Source organism: Propithecus coquereli, unplaced genomic scaffold (genome assembly GCF_000956105.1).
Source record: "Propithecus coquereli isolate 6110/MARCELLA unplaced genomic scaffold, Pcoq_1.0 Scaffold171, whole genome shotgun sequence".
Classification (NCBI taxonomy): Eukaryota; Metazoa; Chordata; class Mammalia; order Primates; family Indriidae; genus Propithecus; species Propithecus coquereli.
In genome coordinates, this window is record NW_012141747.1 from 6601804 (window position 1) to 6617069 (window position 15266).

Below are 15266 nucleotides of genomic sequence, written 5' to 3' on the forward strand. Positions count from 1 at the left end.
GAACAGGGACTTAAAAGAAAATAAAAATATTTTGAAATTAATGACCAAAAAAGATAAATTTTTAGAAAAACCTAACAAAAACTTACAAGAAGTTTTTGAATAGAAGATCTGAATAGCCCTTAAAACCAATCAAACCACACACTACAAATACAATAATCCTGGTTTAACAGGTGAATGTAACTAAACATTCAAGGGACGTAAACTCTTCCAGAAAGAAGGAAAATCACTGAATTGGGTAAATCCCAGCAATGCAGGGATTCTCTAACTTGAGAAAATCTGTCAATGTAAGTTACCACATTAATAAAGAAAACCATATGATCATCTCAAAAGATGCATATATTAGTACTGTTCAAGAAAACTTATTTAAAAAGATAAAAAGCCTCACTCCTTTATATCCACAGTCATTTTTATTGGGCTACACCATCATTAAGCATACATGATGGTAAGGTCATATAAATGACCACACCAACAATACATAACAGTTATACAGCATTTGATACCTTACAAATCACTGTGTGTCCAGTTTCTACCTAATTCTAATTATTCCCAAGTAGGTATTACATTAAGAAAATATATATATATATGGAAACAGATTTAAAAAGATGAAACTTGTCCAAAATCCCAATTATTTTCATTCTGTATTTTGTTGTTTCTCTATATCATGTTATTAAATTAAAATGAATAGATAGCCACATATAGATAATACATAATTGGAAAAAAATCCAAAATTCTGAATCCATTTTTCCAGTGGTTCTCATATGCTCATGGAATAAAGATACAAATAAAAAATTTTAACCCTATAGTTTATATTCTTAGTCATATCTATCTCTTTCTCAATGTTTGCAATCTATAATTAAACAATGGCGTCTCCCCAATGTAAAAAATATAGTTCCTTCAAAGCTAGACAGAACAGCCTGATAGTTTCTACCTATCAAGTTGGCAGCTTATGTTTGGGAAACTTGTGAGCATTCCTTTTGGTACTTATTCCTAACTGGCTACAAATGACCTATATATGCCATGAACCTTTGGGTTCTACTTGACACAACTTGATGTGTCAAATGCAAGGATGTCATGGGAAGGATGGAGTACTACTTTCCCCTATTCCTCACAGTACAGCTAAAAATCCTGGATATTATGTATAAAGCAAACATAAGATAGTTCTACAAGGTGGAGAGAGAATGGACTAGTTAGGGACCTCAGAACCTGAGGAACAACACAACAGTGAGTTTTCTTTTTGCCTCATCTGTCCCAGATTGGACTCTGGAGAAGCTGGTAACCCAGAAATGCCAACAGGCACAAACTAAAAAAGGCCCCCAAAAGTCTGCTCGTCCAGCCAAAAGACTGGGAATGGAGCAACCTAGCAAGACACAACACTTTTTAAGACAATAATCATCCTATTCCAGCCAGACACCACAGAAGAAAGCTGCAGTCCTATCCCCACCAACAAAGGTTGAGTGGGGAGCCTACAATTCCACCCACACCAGGCTGTAACAAGGCTCCTCAACCCTCCATCTTTACTCTGGGGGGGTAGTATCAGAGAAGGCCAAGTGGACCAACAGATTTCCAAAACCCACTGCTCCCCCCACATCACCCTGGCAGTGTCAGTGAAGACCATGTGGGGAGACTAAGCATCCAACCCTACCCAGAGACAAGACATCCCATTCCTTACTCGTGTGGTATCAATGGAGGCCTAGTGGAGGGTCAGGACTTACACCAATGTCCAGTAGTAATGAGGTCATCCCATCCCACCCCATGAGGACAGTAGAGGCCATGTGAGGAGCAGTAATGAGATATTCCTGGTCCTTCCAGCCAGTGTGCCACCAGTGGAGGCCTAGTGGGGAACTGTAAGTCCCATTGCTGCCCAACAGTATTGAGGACCTCTGCCCCAGGTGTCATCACAGGCCAGTAATGAACCTCGATTTTTAATACCAACTTAATGACGTAGCACCCCCCCAATCCTTTCTACCCTAGAGTTGTGTCAGAGGAAGCCTGCCAAAACAGATGATTGACATAGGATACTAAGTCTCATAATACTTAAAATTGTTCAGATTTCAATTGAAAATCAGTCATCAAACCAAGAACCAAGAAAAATCTCAATTTAAATGAGAAGATAATCCACAGATACTGACACTGAGATAACATAGACGTTAAAATAACCTAACCTGACAAAGACTTTAAAGCAGTCATCATAAAAATGCCTCAGTGAGTAATTACAAACATACTTGACACCAATAAAATAGAAAATCTCAGCAAAAAAAAAAAAGAACCAAACAGAACTGAAAAATACAATACCTGAAATAAAACTCAATTACAAGCTCAACAGTAGAATGGAAGAGATAGAAGGAAGAACTAGTGAACTTGAAGATAGAACAATAGAAGATACTCAATGTGAACATAGAAAAAATTGCTATGGACTGAATTGTGTCCCCCAAAATTCATTATGTTGAAGTCCTAACTCCCATTGTGAGTGTATTTGGAGACAGGCTCTTAGGAGGTAATTAAGATTAAAAGAGGTCATAAAAGTGGGATCCTAATCTGATAGGACTGGTGGCCTTATGAGATGGACAACTTTCCCTTTGCACACATGCACTGAAGAAAGGCCATGTGAGGACACAGTGAGAAGGCAACCATCTAGGAGCTAGGAACTGAACCCTGCTGGACCTTGATTTTAGATTTCCAGCCTCCATGACTGTGAGAAATAAGTCTGTTGTTTGAGCCACCCAATATATGGTATTTGTTTTATGACAGACCAAGTAGACTAAGATTTTGGTACCAAGAAGAGGGATGCTGCTGTAACAAACACCTAAAAATGTGGAAGCAGCTTTGAAACTGGGTAATGGGTAGAGGCTGGGAGAGTTTTGAGGTGCATTGCTAGAAATACAGATATTAAAGGCCACTCTGACAAGGTCTCAGATGGCAATAAGCTACATATTACTGGAACTGGAGGAAAGATGATTCTTGTTACAAAGTGGAAAAGAACTTGTCTGAACCATTCTAATGTTTTGTGGAAGGTAGAACTTGGGAGTGACGAAATTGAATATTTAGTAGAGATTCCTGAAGAAAGTACTGAAGATGCAGCTTGGTTCCTCCATACCGCTTACAGTAAATTGTGAGAGGAGAGAGATGAATTAAAGAAGGAATTGTTAAGCAAAAAGGAACCAGAATTTAAGAGATTTGGAACATTCTGTCTATCCATATCACAAAAATATGAGTTTGTTATGAAGAAAACACAAAAAGTGTGGCTGAACAACAATTTCGTAACAGAGATCACAGATGTGACTAATGGACTTCATCAGCCCTCTCAGCACAAGCCAGGAATAGAAATGGGAGAAACAGTCAGATGGGACTAAAGGGGACACAAAATAAAATAAAATAAAACAAGAAATAACAAAACAAAATGAAGGCCATAGGATTTCTTAGATCCTATAGGACCAGACAATAAAGCTATCTGGCTGTGAACATGTGCTATTCTTCAAGAAAAGGGAAGAATGACCTTTAAAGCAATTCAGAGACTGTCAAGATTGCTTCCTGTTTCAAAAGGTGGAGCCATCACCTTGGCTTTTGCAGGCCAGACAGCCTCCAACTGAAGCCTTAGGGCAAACTGCCCTAGAGAACCTTGGCATAGCCACAGAGGCAGGACCACTATGCTAGGTTTCAGACTTGCTTGGGACCCATCACCCCTTCCTTCTTTCCTATTTCTCCCCTTTGGAAGGGAGTATCTACATTATGTCTGTCCCACAATTATATTTTGGAAGCACAAAATTTTTTTGGTTTCATGGGTTCATAGCTGGAGAAGAATTTTGCCTCAGGATGAGTCCTATCTTGAATCTCACCCATATCTAATTTAAGTGATATTTAGATGAAATTTCAGACTTTAGAGTTGATGCTAGAGTGAGTTAAGACTTTGGGGGCTACCGGAATGGAATGAATGTATTGTGCATATAAGGACATAAATTTAGTGGGGGTCCAGGGGTGGAATGCTATGGATAAAATGTGTCATTCCCCTCCGCCACCCCCCAAATTCATTTTTTTTTTTTTTTTTTTTTTTTGAGACGGAGTCTTGCTTTTGTTGCCCGGGCTAGAGTGAGTGCTGTGGCGTCAGCCTGGCTCACAGCAACCTCAAACTCCTGGGCTCAAGCAATCCTTCTCCCTCAGCCTCCCGAGTAGCTGGGACTACAGGTATGTGCCACCATGCCCGGCTAATTTTTTCTATATATTTTTAGTTGTCTGATTAATTTCTTTCTATTTTTAGTAAAGACGGGGTCTCGCTCTTGCTCAGGCTGGTTTCGAACTGCTGAGCTCAAACAATCCGCCCACCTCAGCCTCCCAGAGTGCTAGGATTACAGGCATGATCCACCGCGCCCGGCCCAAATTCATTATGTTGAAACCCTAACCTCCAATGTGACTGCATTTGAAGACAGGGCTTTTAGGAGGTAATTAAGGTTAAACGAGGTAATACAGGTAGGGGCCTAATCTGACAGAATTGGTGGCCTTGTAAGAAGGAGATCTCTCTCTCTCTCTCTCCCCGTCCCTCACACCCTCCTTCTCTTTCTCGCTCTCTGTCCCTCTCTAAGGAAATGGCATGGGAAGACAGTGAGAAGGTAGCCATCTGTAAGCCAGGAAGAGAACTCTCAGTAGCAGCAGAGTCAGCTGGCACATTGATCTTGGTCTTCCTAGCCTCCAGAACTGTGAGAAACAAAATTTTTGAGTCACCCAGTCTATGGCAGATTAAGCAGCCTAAGACAAAAATAGAAAAATGAACAGAGCCTTTGAAACTTCTGGGACCACAACCAAAGATCTAATATTTCTGTCATTAGAGTCTAGAAGGAGAAAAAGGGTGGACAGTAGGGGTTAAAAATGTATTTGAAGAAATGATGGCTGAAATTTTCCCATATTTGCTAAAACCTACATATTGAAGCAGCTCAGCAAACCCACCAAACGATAAACTAAAAGAAATCCACACCAAGACACATCATAGTGAAACTTCTGAAAATTAAAAACACTGCACTCAAAACATTTCTAGTAGTAACATTCAAAGCTTCAATGAAAAAAAAAAAATATATATATACACAAAGATGTCATCTGCCTCTACCTAAGAGTAAAATGGTGAAAGGCAAGTATTTCAAAGTTTTTTCAAGTTTTTCACAATCTAATATGCAGTGTCAGTGCAAGTCCACAACTAAATTTCACCTTATGGCATGAAAAAATTTAAGGTAAAACTAGACACAGCTGAGGTAAATTTTTATAAATAAGCATATTCTCAGGTAACTCAGTCAGCTTAAAATATGTTGAACATATCAAAGATCTATTCTATACTTTCCCTTCCTAAGCTGTAGGTCTTGACCCTCAGAATTAACATGATTCTTAGTAGGTGACAAAAGCAGACTCCCAGGCCAACATTCCTTAGGTTCGGGGTAAAGCTGCCCTCACGGAAACTTTGTAACTGACCAACTAACAAGTCTAATATTTTTCCTGGTTGTGAATATTCAGTTGAGTAGTTATTTCAATTGATATTTCTTGGGTTCATTTCCTCAGCTCTTTTTTTCTACCTTTCCTATCTACTTCCTTTGTACTTAAGGATTAAGGACAACTTCCTTTCTACCACCATTCCTGATCCTAGACAAACTCACTGTGAATTCTCAATCTTATTTCTATCCCTGCCATTTCCCTAAGAGTACCACTTTTCTCTTTAAAACTTATGTCTTTGGCATTATGAAACTACCTGCTCCAGTTAAGATGTCCTCTTTCTACCATGGCACATCCTATTTCTCTCTCAAGCATTTGGTAGTTTACATACGCATTAGGGTTTTAGAAATAATTTTCCTCTTTCCCCAAGGAAATTCACAGTGTCCTCCACTAGGACATTTTAAAAAATGTAAAACTGCTCTTTCACAGTCTAAGTAAGCTATGTCCCCCATCAGCAATGATGTCTCAGTAACTTTTTTATAACAGAGTCTTACATTTCTTTGTAGCCCCCACAGTAGGTCTGGTAAATGCTCAATACATATGTTCTGAATGTACCATATTTACATAGTCTTTATCCAGTATGAATTCTCTTTTGTTGGCCACAGGCTATATGCTCACTAAAGGCTTGTACATATTCCTTGGATTTCCCTACAGTATGCGTTTTCTGGTGTTGAGAAAGGGATGAACTCTGGCTGAAGGCTTTTCCACATTCCTTACACTTATAGGGCTTTTCTCCAGTGTGAGTTTTCTGATGTTTTGTAAGAGATGAGCTCTGGCTGAATGCTTTCCCACAATCCTTACACTTATAAGGTTTCTCTCCAGTGTGTGTTCTCTGATGACGAATAAGGGCTGAGCGGTCACTGAAGGCTTTGGTGCAGTCATTGCATTTATAAGGTTTCTCTCCAGTGTGAGTTCTCTGGTGTTGAGTCAGGGCTGAGCAGTAGCCAAAGGCTTTCCCACATTCATTACACTCATAAGGCCGCTCCCCAGTATGAGTTCTCTGGTGCTGAATAAGGCCTGACCGATCACTAAAGGCTTTGCCACATTCATTACACTTATAAGGTTTCTCTCCAGTGTGAATGACCTGATGTTGGGTAAGAAATGTGCTTTGGCTGAAGGCCTTCCCACATTCATTACACTCATAAGGTTTCTCTCCAGTATGAATTCGCTGATGTTGAGTGAGGTATGAACTTTGATTAAAGGCCTTCCCACATTCATTGCATTCATAGGGTTTTTCTCCAGTATGAATTATATGATGCCGAATAAGGGCTGAGCGGTGACTAAAGGCTTTCCCACATTCATGGCATTCATAGGGTTTCTCTCCAGTATGAATCCTCTGGTGTAGAGTAAGGTGTATACTCTGGCTAAAGGCTTTACCACATTCATTACATTCATAGGGTTTTTCTCCTGTGTGAATTCTCTGATGCAAGACAAAAGCTGAATAGTAACTGAAGGCTTTCTCACACTCATTACACTTCCAAGGTTTTTTTCCTGCACAAATTCTCTCATGCCTAATTATATCTGAATTTTGTTTTAAGTTCTTTTTAAATGAATCACAAGGATGTAGTCTCTCTCCTTGTTGTTGAACGAGTAATGACCTCCGACTAAAATTTCTTCTAAATTCATCACGTTGGTAACTTCTCTCCCCAGATGATTTCTTCTGAGTGACAACCTCTTGTATTAAATGTTTCTCATGGTTTTCTTGCTGACTCTCTGAAGAATTCTCACATTCACTAGAAGCTTCCTTTGAAAATTTTTCTATTAACACCCCAGGGGCTGATTCCTCTTCAGAAATGTCCTTCTCTGGACATAGCTCCTTGCTTTCTGGTACTATCTTCCAGTCTGAAAGAAGCAAAAATACACATGTATCATTTCCTACACTGAGAGAAAAATAACTGCCGTGGTAGGAAAATAATGAAACAAAGAAATAAAAAATGCTTTCAGGGAACACATGAACTTGAAAGCTCTCAAAAATAGTCTTGCAATCTTGAGAGAATGCAAGAAAAGAATGATGACTGGGCAAATAAATATGGTTGCATTAAAGGAAAGGTGCACAGGAACTCCCTATTCCTCTATGCAGAAGGATAGGAAATGAGAAAGAATAACAGAAGAATACTAAGCAGAAGTGATGTGGAGAAATGGCAGACAAAAAAACAAGATCTGCAGGAGGCAGGGCTGGGATCAGAGAAAGACAGTCTCCCAGAGATGACTCACTATACTCATCTCACCAGAGTCTCATCATTTCATGCATTGAGAATGACCATGTTTAGATGATCTCCTTGCCACCAATCTTTTCCCACTCCAGTATGTCCCAGTCACTGCTAAAAGACAAATCTTTCAAAACCATCACTCTTAAACAAAAATCTCTGTTTTTGGTTCCATGGACTTAAAATGAGCCACAAATTCTACAAGCTAGCATTCAATGTGCTCTAGATCCACAAACTCAAATTTTCACAAAGCTTAGTAATTAGGAAGCAAGTGATTATCTCCGATTGCTTACCATCAACCCATACCCAATAAACTGGAAACAGTAAGACAGAACTAAGTTCAAAAAAAAAAGAACAGTGTGGGGAGGGGAAGTTCAAAGCTCCACGTGCTCAGTTTGGTCCCCAACCTGTCAGGACATCTGCCCCAAGTTCCTAGGCTTCCTAGTAAGAGTTTGGGAGGTGGGGGGGAGTTTCATTTCTAAAAATGTTTAAATACTTTCAAGCTTAGATGGTCTTTAATATCCATTCCAATCATGCCTCTACATGAGATAAATAAATACTATGTACTCAACTACATATCATACTCAGGGAAGTGCCTGGGATTTTAAAGGACAAATATGAAGAAATAAGTTAAAGGCAAATGAACTTCCAGCTAAGGGGAGTGGAACAATCAAAGCTCCAAGTGTTCATGGAGAAGACATGGTTAGTGGAGGATAATAAGGGACTTGCCTGCCTGGTGTTAAAGTTTCAAGTAGAAAAACAGAGAAGGCAGGTAGACAAAAAAAGCCCTCTAAAGTGGGTAGAGGAATACAGAACCGGCAGAGTAAGCAACTAATTGCAATCTACCAGTATTATGCTGCCTTAATTTTACAAGGATAAGACTAAAGAAAGTATAATTAGATGGTAGTCTTTTGCAGTAATCCAATGACAGAAGTAACAGGGTCAAATCCATGATATCCTTCAAAAAAAATTACTAGGACTTAATCAATAGCTATCATTTGCTTAGCATGTAGTCAGGTACTGTTCCAAACATTTCTTTCATATTATTTCATTTGATCCTCACCACTTATGAGCTAAGTGCTACCATTATCCCCATTCTAAAGGTGGGGACTTTGAGTCACAGAAAGGATAAGTCACTTGTTATAGGTCACAAAGCTAATGAATAGCTGACACCAGCTTTGAACCCAGGAAGACTGGTTCCAAAGTCTGCCCTTTTAACCACTGTGCTATGCTGCCTCTGCTTAGATAAAGAGGAAGGCAAGGGAAAACCCAGAGATCAATTTATAGTCATTGGTCTGAGACTCAGAAAATAGCATTACCCTCCCGAGAGAAAATAACATATGTGAAAAAGCCTGGTTTAGGGCCCTGAACCCAAGCAAGTTATTAACAACATTAAAATATTGGTTTCATTCCACCTTATCTGGGAAAAAGAATTGGTTTGAAAGAGTGGAAAGTATTTACCTTCTAAAAAATGAAATTATAACTTTATAAACTATAGATCATCATCCACAGAGGTGGAGTATGGCACAGGGGAGATAGGGACTTCAATTCAACCTTTCCATGGGTCTAGCAAAATCTGGAAAGGCTCCTCCACAAGCATTTCCATCGACTATCTGGGTTTTGTTTTCACTGTTTCCAACAGTCACTCACCTGTACTGGCTGCTTTTGAGACATCTCTCTCCAGCTCCTCCCCATGCTCCAACTGAGAGATTACATTAGGCTTGGAAATTGGAAGCCCTGTTCGCAGGGAAAGAAAAAGGAGTCTGGTAAAGAGTTCAGTGTTAGTTCCTTCGTCTTTAGGGAAGACAGTATGAGAAACAGTGGGAGAATGAGGTCAGTTCTGGATTTCCTCTTCAACAATGCTCAGAAGTTAGGAAGACTGATAAGGGTTTATGTGAGTTTAGAACAATTAAGTCCCTGCTTTTTACCTTTATTTATTAAAAGAATAAGCACCCATTTTCTTAAGAGTTGCTTTCACTAGCACTTTGTCTTGACATCCTTGGTCAAGGAGTAAAAAAGGAGGATGCTACAGGTCCATATAACAAAGGTGTTCATTTCTAACTTCACAAGTGTTAAAACTATATCCAGAAGCAAAAAGCAAAATTGCCTGTCTCAGGCCTTACAGGAATTAAAATCTTTGTATCTAAGGACCTCAGAGCTCCTAGGAACTGAGGAAGCAAAGACACCATACTGGGTAAACTCAACAGGGGTCAGGGGAGCCATCCTTACCCAGCAAGACCAGATTCCTATGCTTCTCAGGCACATCACCCTGAGGAGAGTTCAGCTGCCCCCACTGGGTAAGAGCCTCAGCCATATCCCTGATCATCGATTCCTGAAAAACCAAACACATTGGTGCTCACCAACAGGCCTCCTTCCAAAGGCCTTTGAAAAGGATTAAAACTGACAGCATGGAAGAAGGAAGACAGGAAGGATAAGAAGGTCAGAAAAAATGACCTCTAACATCCTTTCCAACATTAAGATTCTCTGGCAAATTTGTAGTTCACAGACTCACTCTTTGCCTCAATACATCAGAATTGCTTATTACCTGAAAGTAGGAAGGAAAGCACCTCAATATAAAATCTGAAGGTATAAAGTTCTTAATTTATATATCAATAAATTATATTATAGAACTATAGAATTCCTTACTATTTATACATGGAAAAGGTGAAAAAATATAGTTATAAACTAAATATTTTCTTTATGGTATGGTTTTTAAAAATTAAGGGGTTCAAGAAATGTGCAGTATTTTTCTCTCTGGTTTTCCTTTCACAATAAAATTAGTCCTAATAAGATATATTAAAAATTTATGTTTTCTGCCACTTTAGAGGACAAAAAAAGATGTTTCCCACATTTGTCATAGAATATAGACTTATTTGTAAAACAGTATCTCAAGAGAAAAGAAAGACATTTCCTACATTTGTGACAGAATATAGATTTATTTATAAAACAATATCTCACAGAGAAAAACAAGATGCTTCCTACATTTGTCACAGAATATAGATTTATTTATAAAACAATATCTCACAGAGAAAAACAAGATGCTTCCTACATTTGTCACAGAATATAGATTTATTTATAAAACAGTATCTCAAGCCCAAATTTACAAATGTTCCCAAAGTGTTCTTGTCATTTCTCACAATGGCCCTGGTCTGTCTGGTCCCCAATCTATTAAACTTTCTTCCCCATCATATACTACTACTCCTACTCTCCCTGAGCACTGTTGGTGACTGTCTTTCAGGTGCTTAAAATGTGTGCCCCATTCCCTTTTGCCCCTTTATACATGCTGTTTCCTGTTCCTGAACGTTCTCTCCCCTGACCCATCCTCTCAGCTATCTGAATCCTATTCACACTTCAGATCTCAGCTCAGGTGTTACCTCCTCAAGGAAAGCCTTTTGTGACACCACGTCCCTTCACTTCTCTTGGGTTACACACATTGAGGGGATGTTGTGATTAACAACTGTCTGTCCCATTACACTGTAAGCTCCCTGAGAGCAGAAGCCAGGTCTGTTTCTGCTCACTGAAGCAGCCCTAGTACCTGGCACAGAGTAGGAACTCCGAAAATATTTAGTTGAATAGTTGAATGAAGGAAGGAATGAACAAGAATTAGTAAAAAACAAGTTTAAATAGGGTATTCTATAAAAATGTGCACGAGAACAGAGGTGGGAGGGGAACAGAAGTATATCAAATATTGAAAACATTGAATGAGTGTTTGCTTTAGCCTAACCCTAATCTAGATGACAGGCACAAAGTTTAGTTTGTCTACTAAAATGTAGAGGGAGGGTGAAGGGCAGGTAATGCTCCTTTGAATCTATTTACTGTTGATAAGACAAATAATTTTTCTAATTCTATTTTTAAAAAATTGCTATACAACTACAATTGAAACACATTAAAATAGACCAGTCCTGGGTTGCTAGCAAATGAATCGGTCTTACCCATCTTTGAACTACCACTTTTGCCACAGCCCCCTGCACATATATATGAATATAATAGTTAATTTTGTTTATATTTAGCATTCTAATGCATATTACATAGTTCTCTAAAAACAATGCATGTAACAAAACAAAGTGAAAAGAGCTACCTACTTTGAAAATCTCCTGCCCAAAATAAACTATTCCTTGTAAGACTTGAAGTATGAAATCATTACACTTTTTATTTAAGTTTATGGTCCGTTAAGGCCATATGCCCCAGGAGTGATCAACACAAGTAATATAATTTGTACAGTCTTCTTTCTTTATAAACAATGCTAATACTAACAGACTAATTGGCAGTTTCTTTTGGACTTAAGTTCCCTGAGAAAACCTCAGCAATCCAATTCATTTAAGTGTACATGTACTGGGGCTGGAAGGTACTGGCAGACCAATCAGATATTGTCCAGTAGATGCTACTTTCTGCTCTTTCTCTCTGAAAGTGATCTACAAATTCACAGATCAAAATCAATACTGGTATTTTCTCCCATGTTGCATAAGGATCATCAGCACCCGTATGCTGAGAGGCTTGGTGTGACACAGACAAGTAGTCTCAGAACCTGAACCAAAGGGACCGCACATCTCCCACCATCCTAGCCAGATCTTATAGAAGCATCCTTTCTAATCATCTCTCTTCAATCAGTTATGGCATGTTTCACCTTGCTGGTCCTCTTACTTTTGGTCACTTGTCTACCCAGTTGTAGACTATCTGGTGATCCAGCTACAAGACACCCAAACCTCCCTTACTACACTCCAGCCCACTCCACAGTGACTCACACACCCCCTGAAGATCTACAGCTACCTCATCACTTAAAGACTTTTTTTTTTTTTTTTTGCCAAAGTTGTTTTCTCTCTCTTGGAATATTCTTGTATTCTACTCTCCAACTACCCACTCTCTCTTGTTTTTCAAAATGCAGCTTTTATCCCAAGCCTCTCCCAAATAGATGACAGAAAACCTCTTCCAGGGCCTTTTATGACTTGCCTGCACCAGTCATTTCTGTATTTAAAAAATATATATTTCATCATGTTGTTTAACTATTTTATTCATCTATATCTTACTGTCTCAGTAAACTCCATGACACAAGGGCAAGTGGCTTTTATTACTTTGCATCTCACCACGAGGCCAATTATAGTATTGAACGGTTGGTAAGGGTACAGAAAGCACTTAGTGGGTAGAGAAAAAGCAATGGTGGGAAGGAAAGTTCTGCACAAGTGAGAAGCATATCCTATGAATTTCATCAGTCATCAGTTATCAAAATGAATCCAATGGTCTAGGAATCAGTGCTGAGAAATTCCATAACAAGAGAAGAAAACATATCCATGCTCTGAAAACAGAAGGAAAAAAAATTCTAAACTTACCTGTGACCCAGAGGTTAGCAGCACAGCAGTCAAGCCATTTTCTTTTGGGTTTCCAGCATGGAGAAAGTGCAAGTCCTTAGAAAGTGATCCTAGAAGTGGAGCCAGGAGCCAGGATGATTACTCTGTCCTTGCAGTAAACTCACAGAAACAGCCACCTGCCAGCTACATGTTGTCTAAGAGGAGTCAATGCAAGGAACCAAAGGACAATCCCACAATATCCTTTAATCAAGATGGCCTTGATCATTGCTGCCTCAGGTTCCTCCTGTCCTCCTCTGCCCTTAAACTCCAGTAGAAATTTGGTTTGAGACTCTGGACACATAAATTAAATATGTATTTCTACCTCTCGTCTGCTGATTAGTCAAAATAATACTCAAAGTGTGTCAATCTACGCCTCACTTAATGATTCATCTCTGTGATATTCCAGGCTCACAGGATGAAGGAAGAGTAGCTAAATTCTTTTTGAACATTGGCTTTTCAGATACCATACTGGTTGTCTCAGAAAAGCGATGGGTCTTGTGGAAAAATAATCAAAAAAAAACCCAAACAAAAAACATCTGTATTGTAAACAAATCCTGTGACCCCGCCTTCCCTACCTGCCAAATGGGTCAAATGGTCTCCTTCCTACTGCATTATGGGGTTCCTCTAAGGACAAAAGGAAGTCCTTATCAAAAGCCAAATTGTCAGATGTGTTCACTTTTGGGGACAAGGAAGGCAACCATCATCTTACAGACCAGGAGCGCAATCGAGGTGGCTGGTGAGCTCTCCCTCAAAACCCCAACGTGAGATCAACTAGTAGGAAGGGACTCTCTCACACAGAGGACGTGATGCTCCTCCTTCCTGAGCCTGCCCCAGCCAGAGGGCAGCCTTTCTCCTTTCCTTTCTCTCCAGCGGGCACCGCGGTCGCTTCACTCCCAAATTCTCACCTCTGGCCCCAGGCTCCATGGCGACTCCCTCCTCCGCCCGTGCCAGAGACGACCGCCACGGGGGAAGGACCTGAGGGTCCACCACTCGGGTCCACGCAGGCGCTCGGGAACGCACGCGCGACCCTCGCCGGGCGGCCCAGCGACCCCTACCCCGGGGCCCTCCCGTCGTCCTCCGTCCGAGCTCTCAGACTTGGAAGGGCATGCGCTCAGCCCCTCTCCACCCCAGACCCGACCTCACGCCGGACACGGACGAAGCCTGAGTCACGAGACAAAAGCTTCTAAGAGCCGGCCGGGCCGAGCCGCGCCGGCCCAATGTGAGCCCGAACTACAACTCCCAGAATCCTCCGCAGGGCGCGGTTAGCGTCCCCGCGCGCAGCTTCCCAGAGGACCCAGCGGCGCCGGGCCTTCCGCGCCTGGGGCTGTCTGTTAGCCTAATTTGCGACGGCGCGCGCAAGCGTGTTGACCCGGACGGACCGGCGGTCCCTATGTGCTGACTCTGGGCGCCAGTCACGCCAAACCCTGCCTCGTATGGGCGTCGGACTTTCGCATCCCTGCAACTGTAACCGCAGAGGGCGGCACCCCTGACCCACCCAGGATTCCCCCCTTGGCTGCGGTGCTCCCTCAGAGCGGACGCGCTGGCATCCCGAAGGATGCTTCCTACACCCTCGTCATTTTCTCCCTGCTGCGCCTCCACGTGGCCAGCACAGAGATTATCTCAGTTTACCTCAAGGAACCAGGGATCTTTGTGTTCCAGACTGCATCCCGAAGAAAGAAAAGTGGAATTTCAATCACCTCAGCCCAGAAATAGCCAGGTCCCCAAGAAGAACAGGTAACTGGTACTACTGACCCAAGGTGACTGGAACCTTAAAGTTTTTCAGATTCCCCACGGGCCCTAGGAGTTGGTGAATCTTCAGGCTAGTGCGTGTTTTCACTTATCTTCCCACAGTAAAGTGCCCGTGTCTATCCAGTTCAAACTCCCAAGAGAAAATGTAATTAGCTTAACTGTGTTCCTGTTTGGATACAAGCCACAATGTCCAATTGTCCTTTCTCTAACAGAATCCCCAACTTTTAGCTATGCCTAAGGCTTCCCAGAGTAAAGATGCCATTTCTCATCATTCCTGCCTTTTGCACACACACACTCCAAACCTCCCCCCCTCCCATCCCGCGCTGTGCTGGCTGGAACACAGACAATAAGTCATCATGGGCTAGATTAAAACACCCTAGGAATGGCAAACCAACGAGATAGAAGGAGCTGAGCCCCTGACAATTTATTGGAACAGAGCTTGGGCTTTAACGTGAGAGATGTAAACTGGTGTTTTGTATAAGCCACCATTATTTCTTCTACA

General features: G+C 41.0%; 1 protein-coding gene across 1 annotated transcript; it reads right to left on the reverse strand.

Annotated features, from left to right (window-relative positions):
• Window positions 1–6037: 6037 nt before the first annotated feature.
• On the reverse strand, window positions 6038–13939 carry LOC105808283 (zinc finger protein 135-like). The gene is made up of 2 exons (XM_012641882.1): window positions 13921–13939; window positions 6038–7041 (listed from the first exon to the last, which is right to left on the reverse strand). The coding sequence occupies exons 1-2, from the start codon at window positions 13937–13939 to the stop codon at window positions 6038–6040; spliced, it is 1023 nt and encodes a 340-aa protein (XP_012497336.1).
• Window positions 13940–15266: the final 1327 nt, after the last annotated feature.